We start from the raw sequence: 15,967 nt of genomic DNA on the forward strand, positions 1-15,967 counted from the left end.
GAACTACGAGCGCGCCGAGCGCGAGCGGCTCGTGCGCCTTTTGGACCTGTACCTCGGCAAGCGGCTCCCCGACGAGGTCCTCGTCGTCATCGTGCAGTGCTCCAAAACCCCCGGCGATCCCTAAAATAGCCATTACCCATGCAGCACGTCGTCGTCGTCCATCTTGTCGTGGATGAAGGCGCAGGCGTCGCCGCGGGGGCATTTGCCGAGGTGGAACGTGAGGCAGTGCTGCTTGTGCTTCGCGTTCCAGGCCGCGAGGCGCGCGGCCTCGTCGGCCATGGCCCGGTAGGCGTCGAGGTCGGCCTTGGTGGGCGCGTCGGCGCCCTGCTTGACGTAGAAGTCGAGGGCCTTGCCCTCGCGCTTCGCCTTGCGGATCATCCGCTCCTCGAAGCGCTTCCGCGCCGCGCGCGTCTCGAGGCGCTTCGCGGCGCGCGACTTGGCGTTGGCGCGTCGCGCCGGGTCGGCGACGTAGGCCTCGTCGCCGCGGGCGAAGCGCGCGCAGCGGTCGAGGACGCGCCGCGCGCCCGCCGCGTCGCCCGCGTCGAGCAGGTCGTCGAGCGCGTCGTACGCCTCGAGGGGCCGCTTCGCGACGCGGCGGCAGTGGAAGGCGACGGACCGGTAGCCCGCCGGGTTGCCGTGGGCGTCGACGAGGTCGAGGTAGTCCGCCGCGAGTTTCAGTTTTCGCAGGTCCTCGGCGGCGTCGTCCGATAGCGCGGGGCCGCTGAACAGCGCGGGGTCGTCGAGCAGGCCCTCGGCGGACATGACGCCCGCGGCGCCCGTCGTCGCGAGGCCCGCGTCGACGTCGCCGCGGTCGCGGACGTTGCCGTTGGACACGACGACGACGGAGTCGCCGACGGCCCGGACGACGCGCGCGATGGAATCGAGGTCCGCGGGGCCGTCGCGCGCGCCGGGCCCCTTGCGGTGCCACGTGGCGCGCTTGCGGCCGTGGATGGCGACGACCTGGGCGCCGGCATCGCGCAGATCCTCGACGAGCTTGAGCGTCGCCGGGAAGTCGTCCATGAGGCGGATCTTGACGCAGACGGCGATCTCCCGCGGCACGCTCCGCCGCATGGCGGCGACGATGCTTTTCACGAGATCGCGGTCCTCCTCGCGCATGAGGTAGCTGCCGTAGTGGCCCGCGAAGGCGACGCGCTGCGGGCAGCCCAGGTTGAGGTCGACGGCGTCGACGCCGCCCGTCGCGGCGGCGAGCGCGCACGCGCGGCCGACGACGCCCGGGTCGTTGCCGCAGAAGTGGGCGACGAGGGGCCGGTCCTCGGCGTGGGTCTGCAGGTACTGCGCCCGGAACGCCGCGTCCTCGACGAAGCGCGTCGCCTCCATCATCGGCGTGTAGGCCGCCGTCGCGCCGTGGCGCCGGCAGAGCAGGCGGAACGCGAGCTCCGACCCGCCGACCATGGGCGCGACGATGCGCCCGCCGCGCCGCAGGGCCTCGAGGAAGTCCGGCGCGGCGCGGGCCCGCTTCTTCGCTTTTGTCGGTTTCGCCGGAGTCGGCGAAGGCGCCGCGCGCGCCGCGACGCGCCACGCGAGGTGCAGGAGCCGCGTCTTCCGCGTGTCGCCGCCGTCGACGGCGAGCTCGTAGATCTTGTCGCCGCGCGCCGCCTTGGCCTCGCCCTTGTCCTTGGCGCGGCGGATGGCGGCGACGCGGCACAACACCTCGCCGCTCGAGCCCTTGACGAGGCCCGCGACGGCGAGGCGGTCGCCGACCCGCGGCAGCTCCTGTGGTGCTGGTGGCAGCGTGGAGCACGCGTCCGGGTGCAACCGCGACGCGGCCTTGTCGAAGGCGGACATCACGACGCTCTCAGGCCGAAGCCTCGAGGAACATCGCTCAGGCTCTCCCTGATTGCTTGCCGTTCAAGCACCCACATGTTGCCGTCTTTCTTTATCGCGGACGCGCGCTTCTTGCGACGCGCTCACTTCTTCTTGAAGAAGGAGGTCATCGTCTTCTGGCCGTCCTTGGGCTTGCGCTCGATGGGGACGTCGTCGATGCCGTCGGGCGCGGGCGGCCGGGGCTGGTTCTTCTTGCCGCCGAGGGAGACGTCGCGCTGGTCCCAGGCGAAGGTGACCTCGTTGGGCCCGCGCGTGCCGTGCTGGCGGAAGGCGCCCGGCCACTTGTGCTTGAGGAGCGCGATGCTGTGCTGCTCGCGCGCGTCGCAGCGCGCGTCGACGGCGCCGCCGGCGTTCGAGTAGTGCTCCCAGAGGCAGAGGACGCGGTTCGAGCGGCAGACGGCGCCGTGCTCGTGCATGTGCTGCGCCGTGTAGTCGTAGTCCTCCTTGAGCGTGATGCGCTCGTCGAAGCGGAGGTCCGTCCGCGCGACGTCGACGACGAGGCAGTCGCCGACGATGAAGTGGTGGCCGCCGATCGGCGCGACGCCGGCCGCGAGGCCCGGGTTCGCGTTGGGGTAGCAGCCCGCGAGGCGCCGGTCCGTGGCCTTGAGGAGGCTGAGTAGGAGCGCGGCCGCGGCGACGGGCGTCGCCTGGAGCTTGTCCGCGCCCGCCGCGTTGGCCTTCTTGAGGCTCTCGGGCTTGGTCCAGAGGGCCTCGTCGTGGAAGTGGGCGAGCGTCGGCCCCGCGCGCACGACCTCGCACTTCTTGAGGTCGTCGCTGAGCTGCACGCACGCGTTCGACGACTTCCGGGCCTCGTCGAGCGCGAGGTTCCGCGAGTTGCAGAGGCCGCCGCCCTCGACGACGCGGCCCTGGGCGCCGGCGGCCTCGTACTCGGACCGCTCGCCGCCGCCGACGATCCAGAGGATGCGCTTCGGGTCGAGGCCGCCCGCGAGGAGCCGCGCCTCCATGGGCTTCACGTTCGCCCACCGCGACTTGCTGATGATGCAGAAGAGGAGGCCCTCGCCGAAGGACGACGTCTGCGCGCCGAGCACCGAGGCGACGTAGGCGTCGCCCGCGGCGCACGCCTCCTCGACCTGGGCCTGCGTCAGCGTCGACGCCTTGCGGCGCTTCGCCTTCGGCTTGCAGACCAGCTCGTCCGAGTCCTCGTCCTCGTCCTCCTGGTTTTGGTAGTTCACCTCGGTCTTGCACGCGCGCTTGGGGCTCGCGCGCGCCTCAGAGACGACGGCCATGATGGCGTTCGTAAACTGCGGGAGTTTGATCTGCTCGAGTCGGCCCGGAGAGCAAGCTCTTGGTGAGGTCGGGGTTTGAAATTCCTATCCCGCATCGATCACATGCTGCATCTCCGACCTTGCCGCCTTTGCGCACCGACCTCGTCGTCCGGGAGCAGCCCGCGTCGGCCGTTCGGGAGCAGCACACAGCAGCACAGCCCCAGCACAGCCCCAGCAGCACAGCCCCAGCAGCACAAGCCCCAGCGGCAAAACCGTCGATCATGAATTTCGCAGCCCTCTTCCTCGCTGCCCTGGCGTCGGTCAACGCCGCCCCGGACTGGCACTGCCCCGTCTGCGGCATGAATTTCTCCGCGGCGTCCTACCCCGACCACCCCCTCGTCCGCTTCGCCGGCGGACAGTCCATCGCCATCGGAGGCGCGGGCTGCGTCAAGAAATTCAACGCGGACCCCGCGGCGTTCCTCAACGCGACCGCGGACGCCTCGGCGCCGATCTCGCCGTCGAAGGCGGGCGAGACCCTCGTGTGCCCCGTCTCCGGCGAATCCTTCGTGGCCAAGGAGGACGGACCGGTCGTGAAGTTCAACAACGGCCAGGCCGTCTACGTCTGCTGCGACCACTGCGTCGACAAGCTCGCGACGAACCTCACGGCGTTCATCTCGAAGCTCCCCGAGGAGGACGCCGAGGAGGAGGCGCGCGCCGCGGCGGAGGCCGCGGCCGCCGCCGCGGCCGCGCGCGCCGCCGCCGCGGCCGCGCGCGCCGCCGCCGCCGCCGCGGACTGCGAGACGGCGTACACGGACCAGGACGCGTGCGACGCCGACAAGGCATGCTCGTGGTGCGTCTCGGCCGCCGTCCCGTCCGGCTGCAAGGACCTCGAGACCGCCAAGAACCTGCCGTCGGCCGTCTTCAAGTGCGACAACATCTATGCGGCCGCCCGCGACGGGGGGGGTGATGGAAAATGAATTCCGACTTCTGCGACGCCTATAACCAAGCAACTTTGGGTTCCTACTCGGAGGTGGTAACTGACGGGGATCCTGTCCTAAAATCTGGGGCTGGGACCGCGTTTGGACGCGCCTGGGAGGCGTGGAAAACGTATTATTTATTTATTTATTTAGGCTCGGACTCAAGATCATGAAACCGAGCGCGCTAGAGAGCGTCGACTGACGAGCATGGTCGCGTGCTCCGGCCGCGTCCGTTCGAGCCCCACCGCCGCCTGGCACGCCTGCGACGGCGATGCAAGCCACGACGCGAGCAAGACCGAGCTCAAGCACGCGATTCGGTTCTCGATGACCGACAAGGGCCTGGAGGAGCACTCGTTCGTCGAGAGCGGCGACAGCGGCAAGTACACGCTCTGCGGCGACTGCGCGGTCGTCGTCCTCCGGGCCATGCTGTCCAAGTCGCCGCTCAAGTGCGAGAAGACGGGCAAGAAGGGAACCATCGCGAACCAGACGTTCATCAGCGACGTGCTGAAGATGACGTCGATGAAGGACAAGACGCAGAGCCGCTGGCCCACGGGCGCCGCGCGGACGGCCGACGCGCTCTTCGCCGAGTGCGAGCACGACATCGAGAAGGAGAAGAAGCCCGCCGAGGCCATGGATGATGACGACGAGGACGAGCCGCGCGAGCGCCGCGTCACTGAGAAATTCGTCGAGGCCAAGGCCGACGGCGACGGCGACCTCCTCGACAAGCTCTGGCCCATGGCGCGGCCCTTCTTGCCCAAGAGGACCCTCACGTACAACGTCCTCGTGGTCACGTGCCTCGTCATCCTCAAGCACAACGGCCACAAGGTCTCCGCGCCGTGGGACGCGTACTTCGAGGGCCAGGAGGTCCTGCGCTGGATCGCGCGCCTCTACCCGAGCATCGGCAAGTCCCTGTACAAGGAGCTCCTCGGCCAGGCCACGCCCAAGGACGAGCGCTGGGACATCAAGTCCAAGAACCTCGTGTTCTTGCCGTCCTACAAGCAGCTCAAGGACTACGCGGGGACGCCGTACACGCTCCGCTCCGTGCTCACGCTCGGCGCGAACGACACCATCATCAGCGCGATCTCCACCTTCAAGACCGCGGGCGTCGACCCGTGCGTCGTCGCGGTCACCTTCGACAAGGTGCACGTGAACAAGCAGTCGATGATCGTGTACGAGGACGGCGAGCCCTACCTGCTCGGCGGCGCGACGCGTTCTGACCTCCAGGGCGCCATGCTCAAGTACAGCGACCTCGCCGGCAAGTCGCTGGTGCCCGAGGCCGAGCTCGCCGACGGCTTCCTGACGCTCGTGCTCTCGGACATGTTCAAGAAGACGCCCCACGGCATCTTCGTGAAGGCGCTGCCGATCGGCGCGGAGAACGCGGAGCTGCTCTACGCGGTCTTCAAGAGCATGGCCGAGGACGTCTTCGGGGCTGGCGGCTACCTCATCCACGGCGGCGGCGACGGCCACGTGGCGAATTTGGCGGCGCTCCGCGACTTCAAGGCGTGGACCACCGGGACGACCGCGACGGTCCTCGCGACGTGCGCGACGGCGCAGGACGTGCCCTTCTTCTACGGCACCGACGGGATCCAGCACGACTTCAAGCACGCGGAGCAGACCGGGTACGAGAACCCGATCATCCTCCCCGGCTACGAGCCCTTCCAGATGGACACGATCGTCCACGGGCTTCGCGGCGTGCGCGACGACGGCAAGCTCGTCGGCGCGGGCAAGATCGACGCGTCGAAGTACAAGGACCGCCAGCTCGTCTCCTACTTCAACACGCGCGACAAGGCCGTCGTCTGGCACACCGCCTTCGCCAAGCCCATCACGGTCGAGGTCCTGCAGCGGCGGGACGCCATGAAGACGAGCAACTCCGTGGCCATCGCGAAGGTCGCGGGCTTGCTACGGCAGCTCGAGCTCCGCGAGCCCGGCCTGGGCGGCCCCGCCCGGTACACGACCCTGCTGGAGCGGATGTGGGCCTGCTCGCGCGGCCGGAACGTCGAGGACAAGGCCGTCGCGCCCGAGGAGAACGCGGAGCAGTACAAGACCGTCGTCGACTTCCTCTCCTCCTGGAAGGCCGAGTGCCTGACCCGGGAGCCCCTGCCCCGGACGGACCGCCCCCGGGGCGGGCTCACGATGGAGCAGTTCTCCTTCTGGCCGCTGAACTACGAGGCTCTCAAGGACCACATCGACTTGGCGAAATCGAACGCGTACTCCGACAGCCTGCGGCCCGACCTGCCGACGTCCGGCGTGAACGAGACGCCGGTCCACGAGGAGCTCCGCCGCTGCTGCCCGGGCATGCGCATCGACGACGTGGCGCGCAATTCCGCCAAGGTCGTCAACGGCATCGGCCTCGCGGCCGACATGGCGCGCACTTGGGTCACCGTGAACGGCGGCACGTACATGGCGGCCGTGAACCAGTCCTTCGAGGTGCGGAGCGCGGCCATCGACGCCATGGACGCCAGCCGCGAGCGTACCTTTAGCCTCACTCGCAACGAGGCCGAGGGCCGCACCAAGAAGAAGAAGGAGAAGGCCGCGGCCGCCGCGGCGACGACGACCGCGCCCGTCGGGCCGCCGCCGCCGCCCCTCTTAGCGACGGCTCCGGCGCCGGCGCCGGCTCCGGCGGCCGCGTCGGTGGCGCCAGCCGTGCAGCTGGCGCACATGAAAGCGGTCGCCGAAGCGACGGCCCTCGAGCTCGAGCGCAACCGCGTCGGCCGCGACAAGTTCGCCTCGGGCAAATTCGGCGCCACGAAGTCGGCCCGATGCACCGCTCTCGAGCGGCGCCTGGAGTCGCCGCAGGAGTGGCTCGACGAGAACTCCAAGGGCAACTTCAGCAAGTTCGAGATCAGCGCGCTGGTGGTCCTCGAGCACGGCTCGAAGGCCGGCGCCGCACGCTTCGTCGAGGGCCGGGACCGCGCGATCGCCGTCGGCAGCACGTACGGCGGCAAGGGCATGAACTTCCAGGCCTTGCCCCGGTCCGGCGTCAAGTTCCAGTACCCGATCGCCTACGCCAACGTCGTCGCCGCCTGCTTCGGCAAGGCCTCCATGTTCGTCGACGGCCAGGCGACGACGAAGAAGAGCCACAGCGGCGTGGCCGTCGTCACGCTCCTCCTCGCGCACCAGGCCAAGCTCCAGGTCATCTCCTTCCAGCTCTCCAAGCACGAGGAGGACAAGAATCTGTGCAAGATGCTGATGAACCAGAAGGACGGCATCGCGAAGATGGTCCCCGCGAAGCACGCCGAGGGCGACTCGGTCTCGGTGCACACGGCGGCTTTGGTGGGCATGTTCCGCCGCGGCGGCGACGACCCGAACCACGCGCCGCTCGATCTCGCGCGGCAGCTGGGCGACGGGTGGGAGACGATGACGCCGAGCAACGCCTTGGCCTTCTCCGCGGGCATGAAGCGCATATCGGACGACTTGGGCGCGTTCGACGCGCCGACGCTCGCCGGCTTGATGGCGAAGGCGCCGCCGCAGCTCACCTTGGGCGGGCTCTTCGGTCCCGCGAGCGGCAGCATGACGGCGGCGGCGCCGGCCCGGGAGATCAACCTCTGGGTGGAGCACTGGGAGGCCGACGCGCTCATCGACGGCGGCGACGCGGCGAAGCAGCGCTTCTGGGACAAGTTCGTCGGGGCCAAGATGTTGGACGACGACGAGGGCGAGCTCTTCGAGGCAGACATCGTCGGGATCTCGTGGTACGAGGGCCAGTGGGTCGCCGACGTCGACGCGAACGGGAAGGCGGTCCAGTGCGGGCTCGGCGACCTCTGGAAGTACGTCCGCAACGTCCCCGAGCAGCCCGACGGCATCGTTCTTGTCGATGGCGCGGCCCTGGGCTTTGAGGAGGACGACGACGACGTCGTCGCCGTCGGCGACAGTGCCCTCGGCGCTGTGGAAGGCGACGCGAACGACTCCTCGGACGACGACGACGACGGCGCCGAAGACGACGAAGTCGGGGCCGTCGCCGGCGCGCCCGGGCCCCAAAAACGCGCCGCTCCGACGGCCCCGCACCCCGTGGCGGCGCCCCCGCGCAAGCGCGGCCGCTGAGGCCCCGGCGCGCGCGCGGCCGGGCCGGCCCGCGGCCGCCGCGGGCCCGCCAGAGCTCCCCGCGCCACAGCCTGCGACCATCGTCGGCGCGTCCCAGTTTTAACACGCCAACGGGCCCGCACGGACCCTAGGAGCCTCGCGCTCGGGTTGCTTGGGAAACGGTGGCGATCACGACGAGCTAGGGAGCCCTCGGGGGTCCGTCTCCCCCCCCGTCCCCCCTTCGTGCGCACCCCCGTCGAGCCCCGGGTGTTAAAAAAACAATTCTGAGCCAGCGGTGCCGCGGCAACACCCAAAAGTCCCCTAGCAGCCCCGCTCACCGCCACCACCGACGCCGTCGCCGCGCGGCAGCCCTTCTCCGCGCCGGGAACCGACCATGCCCCCCAAGGCCGCCGCCGCCGCCGAGGCGCCCGCGCCGGCGGGGAAGGCGCCCGTCAAGGGCTTCGGCGGGACGGGCGCCAAGGTGGAGAAGGTCGAGGACGACGACGCGCCCGTCGACGCCAAGGCGAACAAGAAGCTGCTGCGGGCGAGCGAGCACGACAACTTCGACCTGGACCTCATGGAGAAGGACGCGCGGCGGGCGGAGCGGCGCCGCGACGCCGGCGCGGGGACCGTCGAGGACGCGATGCGGCGGCGCGCGGACCGCGCCGCGCGCGCGGAGCGCGCGGCCGTGACGGCGCTCCGGGAGATCGAGGACGCGCGGGCGTTGGAGCGCGAGGCGCGGGAGCGGGCGCTGCTCGACGGCGGCGAGACGACGGAGATCCAGCGCACGTTCCACCGCATCAAGGAGGCGGAGGCCGAGGCGCGCGCGCGGCTCGCGCGCGACTCCGCGGAGCTCGAGCGCCGCGTCGCGGCCGAGGCGCGGGAGCGCGCCGAGGAGGAGGTCGAGGACGCGCGCGTGCGCGCGGCCCTCGACCGGGAGATGGCGCTCGCGGAGCAGTTCGCGGACGAGGAGGCCGCGCGCGCGCGGACGGCCGAGGCCGTCGCGCGCAAGCTCCGGCGGCGCCAGGAGCTCATCTCGGCCCACGACTTCAAGGCCTGCGGCGGCTACGCGTCGGAGGGCTACGGCAGCGAGTCCGACGCCGCCGGGGACCCCGGCTCGCCGTCGAAGCGGCGCGCGCGCGCGGCGAAGAAGTTCCGCAAGAAGCGGTCCGCGGAGGCCATCGACGAGGTGAGCGAGGGCGACGACGACGACGACGACGACGACGAGCACCCGACGCCGCGCCAGCGCAAGCTCGAGGTCGCCAAGGAGCGCTGGGAGCGCGAGCTCCGGAAGCGGAGCGACCGGTCCGCGCGGCTCGCGCGCGAGCAGGCCGAGGCCGCGGAGCGGCGCAAGCTCAAGCGCAAGGCCGAGGAGGAGGACCGCGAGCGCAAGCTGGCGCTGGGCCGCGAGCGGCTCCGCCGGGACCGCATCGAGTGCAGCGTCCGCGCGGAGCTCCGGCGCCGCGAGGCCGAGGTCCGCGAGCGGCGGCTCCTCGTCGCCGAGTCGCTCACGCTGGCCCTCCACGCCGCGGGCGAGGCCGCCGCCGCCGCGGGGGACGCGGCGGCGGCCGCGGCGCGCGCGGCCGCGAAGGCGGCCAAGACCGCGCGCGCCGCGGACAAGGCCGAGAAGCTCCGCGAGGCCGAGGCCGCGGCCGCCGCCGCGGCCGCGGCCCTCCGCGCCGAGGCCGACGCCGCGGCCGACGCCGCGAAGAAGCGCGCGGCGGCCGAGGCGGCCCTGCCCAAGCTCGCGGCGACGCTCTTCTTCGTCGAGCCCGACGACGCCGCGCTCCACGCGTCGCTCGACTTCAACATCCCCGCCAAGTGGGCGCCCAAGCCCGCGAAGAAGCTCCTCGACGCCTTCCGCAAGGGCTACGCCGCCTGCAAGGGGTTCCCCATGCCGCCGGGAAGCGCCGCGCTCCGGACGATCTCGGGCCTCGACCTCGGCGACGCGTCCGTCAAGGAGGCCGTCGCGCTCTCCGGCGGCCAGATCCAGGTCCGCATGCAGGCCGCGGAGTGAGCGGGGGGGAGGCGAGGGACTGGCGTGAGGTTTAAACTATTCCTGCGAAACTCCCGCCCGGGGGGGTGTCGTACCCCCGGCGAAGGGGCGGCGTGGCGACCCGCGATTGTGTGAATTTGCTGAGTTTTGCTGGAGCGTCCTCTTCGACGCGTGACATCGCCATGATGCCGATCGGTCTCGCGCTCGCCGCGCTCGCCGCCGTCGCGTCGGCGCAGCACGTCACGCCCCGCAGCGCCGTCCTCTACTCGTCGCTCACGCCCAAGTGCGCCCCCCCGCGCCGCCCCCCCCAGAAAGACCCCACCCCGGGCCGCCCCCCCCCCGAAAGACCCCACCCCGACCCCCGCGCCCCCGAAGACCCCCCCCCCGTCACCCGTCACCCGGACCCCGCGCAGGCTCCGCATCCAGGGCGACGGCTTCGGCGCGTCGTCGAACGTCGCGCTCGAGTTCGTGCCGCCGCTCACGGGCGCGGGCGGCCTCCGGTCCGCGCCCATCTACGACCTCAACGTCACGGACACGGGCCTCGTCCTCGGCCTGAAGAAGGGCATGAAGTGGCCCCTCTTCGAGTCCGCGGGCGCGGACGGCACGACGCTGTTCCTCAGTTCGATCAAGAAAGGCGGCGGGTCGAACCTCCTCGAGGGCCCCGTGCCCGTGGCCAAGATCATCCCGCCGCCGACGGTCGTCAAGGGCGACGACAAGATCATCTACACGACGGGCACGACCAAGTTCCTCATCAACGGCACGGGCTTCCGCGACGGCATGAAGCTGACGTTCGACCCGCCGCTCGTCGAGAACGTCGACTACGCGACGAACGTGCGCAGCGGGACCGCGATCCAGGTGCTGCTCAAGACGGGCCGCAAGTGGCGGGGCGAGCCCGGGCCCCTGAAGCTGCGGCGCATCGACGTCGGCGGCGGCGCGCTCCGCGTCGACCCCAAGTACGGCGGCGTGACCGTCGCCGAGGTCCAGGCGGACCTGGGCGGCCACGGCGTCTACGCGGAGCCCACGGGCGAGTCGCAGTTCGTCTACCAGTCGGCCAAGTCCATCAAGGTCACGGGCTTCGGGTTCGAGCACGCGCGGACGGAGCCGGGCTTCGGCCCGCCGAAGCTCCGCTGGGGCAACGGCATCAAGGGCCGCGGCGTCAACTACACGACGGCGTCCTTCGACGAGAACGGCGTCGTCCTCGAGCGCCTGCCGGGGTCGGCCTGGAAGCGCAACCCGAAGAACCTGCCCGGGCCCCTCGTGCTCCTCTCCGCGGACGCGGGCACGGGGTTCGTCGCCATGGGCGCGACGGAGGCGCGCAAGGGCGTGCGCGTCGCCACGGTCTTCGAGGACCCGGCCGTGACGGCGGCGAGCGGCACGTCCGTCTACCGCACGCACACGGCCCAGCTCTGGATCAAAGGCCGCGGCTTCGTGAAAGCGGGCGCGCGCCTCGCGGGCGGCTACGTCTGCGAGGGCACGGAGTTCACCTTCGAGCCTCCCCTCGCGGCCGGCGAGGACGTGCTCGTCTCCGTCGTCAACCGCACGCACGCGCTCCTGCGCCTCCGCGAGGGCAAGGCCTGGGCCGCGGACGCGGGCCGGCCGCTGAAGATCACCGCGATCAAGAGCGGCCCCATGGGCGCGTTCCCGGGCTTCAAGCCCGTCGTCGTCGCCCAGATCGCGCCGGACGCCGCCTTCGACCACCCGAGCGGCATGTCCGTGATCCGGTCGAACCACCAGATCGTCTACCGGTCGCCGGGGCCCGGCGGCCTCTCGTCGATCACCGTCACGGGCGCGAAGCTCGACAAGCACGCGCGCCTCGTCTTCGAGCCGCCCCTCGTCAAGGGCGTCGACTACGAGCTCGCCAAGGTCGAGGCGACGGCCCTCACGCTGGCCCTCGTCGAGGGCAAGGCCTGGCGGCCGTCCGCGGGGCCCTTGGTGCTCAAGGAGCTCCACGTCGACGGCGACGACGACCCGCTCGCGCTGGCCCACGGCGCGGGCATCGTCGTCGCCGACGTCGTCGACGCGCCGACGGTCATCGTGTCGAAGACGCCCATCACGGAGACGACGACGAAGCGCGTGTCCATCCGCGGCGCGGGCTTCGACGCCGACGGCGTCGAGGTGACGCTCGAGCCGACGTGGGCCGCCGCGTACCGCGTCGAGGCCGTCTACGACGACGAGATCGTCCTCGTCCTCAACGAGGGCAAGGCCTGGACGCCCACCGGCCGGGGCGTCAAGTTCAAGATGCCCGCGGGCGGCGCGCCGCTCGTCGTCACGCAGGTGTCGACGGCCGCGGGCGAGTACGTCTTCCGCGACGCCGCGACGGGCAAGGCCAAGCCCGTGCAGGTCGCGACCATCGTCGGCGACGACGTCGCCACGGACCGCGACGGCTCCGTGCTCACCTGCGACGACTCCTGCGCCTGGGCGCTCGACGGCGTCTGCGACGACGGCTCGCAGACGCCCGACGGCGGCGGCGGCGGCGCCGGCTACGGCTACGGCTACGACTACGCCTACGGCGACTACGGCTACGGCGAGGCCCGCTTCTACGACGACGCGCTCTTCGCGGACGGCGAGGCGCTCGCGGAGGAGTACCGCTACGCCTACGAGGACGACGCCTACGGCTACGCGTACTTTTACGGCGCGAACGGCGACGACGTCTACGGCTACTACGCGGACGACTTCGGCGCGCCCGCGTGCGACCGCGGCACGGACTGCACGGACTGCGGCGGCTCCGTCCTCGACGAGAACGGCCAGCTCAAGTTCTGGGACGACGCGGGCGACGAGTGGTACGACGACGACGGCGAGTGGTTCGACGACGACGCCGAGGAGTGGTGGGACGACGACTACGACTTCGGCGACGAGTGGGGCGGCTTCGCGGACGACGACGCCGCCGCCGTCGGCATCATCCAGTCCTCCGAGGCGACGAAGAAGCCCCACAGCCGCCACAGCGGCAAGCACGAGGACACGCACTGGTTCCACAAGCGGAAGCGCAACCGCGGCGACGACGACGACGAGTTCGCGGCGCACACCGCGTTCGTCCGCGGCGCCCTCTCCGTCGCCTCCGTCGTCGCGTTGGGGCTCCTCTGCCTCGCGGGCTGCGTCGCCTACGCGCGCCAGATCGACGACAAGCCGGACGCCGACCCCTGCGACCCCTGCTTCAAGGCCCTCGGCGTCGGCGTCACGAACACGCTCGGCGCCGCCCAGGCCGACGACCTCGCGCCCATGCTCGGCGTCAAGGCCTCCAAGGACTGACGCGCGTCCCCGTCTCCCCCCTCCCCTCCCTTCCCCCTCTGAGATCCTAACGTACCTTGTCCCCCGGAGCGAGCGGCGGGCGGGGCTCGAGACATCGTTTTTTTAACCGCCCTACGTCGTCGCCCCCACGTGGGCGCTCTGGACGAGCGCCGCGTACTTGCGGAGCGTGCCGACGAGCTTCGGCCGCGGGCGGGCCGCCAGCGCCGCGCGCCGCGCCGCGAGGACGTCCGCCGGGACGTCGAGATCGAGGCGGAGCCCCTTCACGTCGATGACGACGACGTCGCCGTCCTCGACGAGGGCGATGGTGCCTACCAAATGCATCGGTCGAAATCATCACAGCCGCCGGACGCTGGACGGTGCCGCCGCGCGCGGCCTCGGGGCTCACGTGCCCGACCATGAGGCCGTGGGACGCGCCCGAGAAGCGGCCGTCGGTGACGAGCGGGCACCGCGGACCGAGGCCGCGGCCGACGAGCGCCGCGCCGGGACTGAGCATCTCGGGCATGCCCGGCGCGCCCTTGGGCCCCTCGTAGCGGATCACGACGACGACGCCCGCGACGACGGGCGAGTCCCTGGCCATGATCGCCGCGTACGCGTCTTTTTCCGAATCGAAGACGCGCGCGGGCCCCCGGAACGCGTCGATGTCCTTGCCCGAGAGCTTCATGACCGCTGACTCGGACGCGAGGGACCCGCGCAGGCAGACGATGTGATTGCCCGCGGGCGCGAAGGGCGCCGCGACGGGCCGGACGACGGGCGGCGCGCCCGGCGCCGGCGCGGGGACGTCCGCGAGATTCTCCGCGACCGTTTTGCCCGTGCACGTGAGGCAGCCGCCGTGGAGGAGCCCCGCGCCCAGCAGCTCCCTCATGACCGCGGGGATGCCGCCCGCGGCGTGGAGGTGCTTCGTGTGGTACGAGCCGTGCGGCGACACGTCCGCGAGGATCGGGACGCCGGCGCCCGCGGCGCAGAAGTCGTCGATGGAAAATTCGACGTCTGCCTCGCGCGCGAGCGCGAGGACGTGGAGCACGGAGTTCGTCGAGCCGCCGACGGCGTAGACGACGGCGACGGCGTTCTCGAAGGCCTCGCGCGTCAGGATGCGCCGCGCCGTGACCTTGGACTTCATGAGGCCCAGGAGCATGTCGACGGCCGTCGCGACCTCCGCGAGCTTCTCCGGGTTCGTCGCGTTCGACGGCGTCGTCGCCGTGCTCGTCGCCGACCCCGGCGGGCCCAGGCCGAGCGCCTCCGTGATCGCGCCCATCGTACATGCTGTGAACCTAAGAGTACGACGGATGTCGGGTGTCGAAGCACTTCCAAGGATCGGGTTTCGAAGCAGTGCCAAAAAGCCGGGTGTCGAAGCACTTCCAAGGATCGGGTTTCAAAGCAGTGCCAAAAAGCCGGGTGTCGAAGCACTTCCAAGGATCGGGTTTCGAAGCAGTGCCAAAAAGCCTGTCGCACGACGCCGCCGCGCGCATGGCGCTGCAGGATCCGGAGCCGGGCAGCGACGTGCACTCCAGCCGGTGCAGCTCCTCGACGTCGATCAAGCCGTGGCCGTAGGCGCCGATGCCCTCCATGACCTTGCCCGGGTCCGCGCAGCGGCGGCCCGCGCCGGGCTTGGGCGCGCCCGGCTGCGCCGCGCCGCCGAAGAGGCTCACGGCGACGGCGTCGCAGCGCGCCGGCGCCATGAGCGCCGCGGGCACGGTCTTGTCGCAGCCGCTGAGCGTGAGCATCGCGTCGGCGCCGTAGCCCTCGTGCATCGTCTCCATGCCGTCGGCTATCAGCTCGCGCGACGCGAGGCTGTAGCGCATGCCCGAGCTGCCCTGCGTGATGCCGTCGGAGATGGCCGGGCACATGGCCAGCAAGGGTTTGCAGCCCCGCGCCTCGAGGAGCGCCGCGGCGGCGTTCGCGAGCTCGAGCGTGCGGTCGTTGCAGGGCATGATGTTCGTGAAGGGCACGCCGATGGTGACGATGGGCTTCCGGAAGTCGTGCGCGCGCCAGCCGACGGCGCGGAAGTTGCTACGCGCGCAGGTCATCTGCAGGTAGCTGCCGGCGACGTCGTCGGCGACGTAGGGGTCGCCCGTGGACATGTGGCTGCGCACCTTGCACGCCTCGATCGACGGGTCGGCGCGCGTGCTGCCCGGGTCTTCCTTGATGGACAGCGCGTCCAGCGCGGCCGCTGTGCGGCTGTACGGCTGCTCGAACGACGCCATATTTCGGCTGCTACAAGCTGCTACGGCTGCTCGAACGACGCCATAATGGAGCCAGAGACAAGCTCTGGGCCGGAGAGCACGACCGATTGCTTTCGTGGTGAGAGCATTCAACTTGAACTTGAAGTTGTCGTTCAAGTTACCACCCTCACGCGCGGACCGCATGAGCCATCGAGAGCGTTCAAGTTGTAGTTCAAGTTACCACCCTCACGCGCGGACCAGCATGAGCCATCGCATGGGTACCTTCTTGGCGAGGGTGACCTGGAGCTCCGCGGACCCGAGGTCCGTGTCGACGAGCGTCCAGGACGACGCCGCCGGGTCGACGTCCTGGAACAGGGCCCCGTCGAGGAGCGTCGCGAGCTTGAAGTCGCCGCCGACGAGCGCGCCGACCTTCACGGCCAGGCGGGTCGCCGAGATGTCGACGCGGACGTGGCCCCGCTTCGTGCCCTCGGCGAGCTGCGC

General features: G+C 71.1%; 3 protein-coding genes across 3 annotated transcripts; all 3 read right to left on the bottom strand.

Annotated features, from left to right (window-relative positions):
- Positions 1-115: 115 nt before the first annotated feature.
- AURANDRAFT_71832 (hypothetical protein) lies at positions 116-1,854 on the bottom strand (the record flags this gene model as incomplete). The annotated part of the gene is made up of 1 exon (XM_009039778.1): positions 116-1,854. One exon carries the CDS (start codon positions 1,804-1,806, stop codon positions 133-135), a length of 1,674 nt encoding a protein of 557 aa, XP_009038026.1.
- A 31-nt stretch (positions 1,855-1,885) lies between these two features.
- Positions 1,886-3,129, bottom strand: AURANDRAFT_71833 (expressed protein; the record flags this gene model as incomplete). Its single annotated transcript, XM_009039777.1, has 1 exon — positions 1,886-3,129. The coding sequence occupies one exon, from the start codon at positions 3,090-3,092 to the stop codon at positions 1,929-1,931; it is 1,164 nt and encodes a 387-aa protein (XP_009038025.1).
- Positions 3,130-13,418: 10,289 nt separating this feature from the next.
- On the bottom strand, positions 13,419-15,331 carry AURANDRAFT_28001 (hypothetical protein; the record flags this gene model as incomplete). The annotated part of the gene is made up of 3 exons (XM_009039776.1): positions 13,419-13,615; positions 13,656-14,575; positions 14,760-15,331. The coding sequence occupies 3 exons, from the start codon at positions 15,329-15,331 to the stop codon at positions 13,419-13,421; spliced, it is 1,689 nt and encodes a 562-aa protein (XP_009038024.1).
- Between the last annotated feature and the right edge of the window lie 636 nt (positions 15,332-15,967).

This window comes from Aureococcus anophagefferens (assembly GCF_000186865.1).
Source record: "Aureococcus anophagefferens unplaced genomic scaffold AURANscaffold_12, whole genome shotgun sequence".
NCBI lineage: Eukaryota > Pelagophyceae > Pelagomonadales > Pelagomonadaceae > Aureococcus > Aureococcus anophagefferens.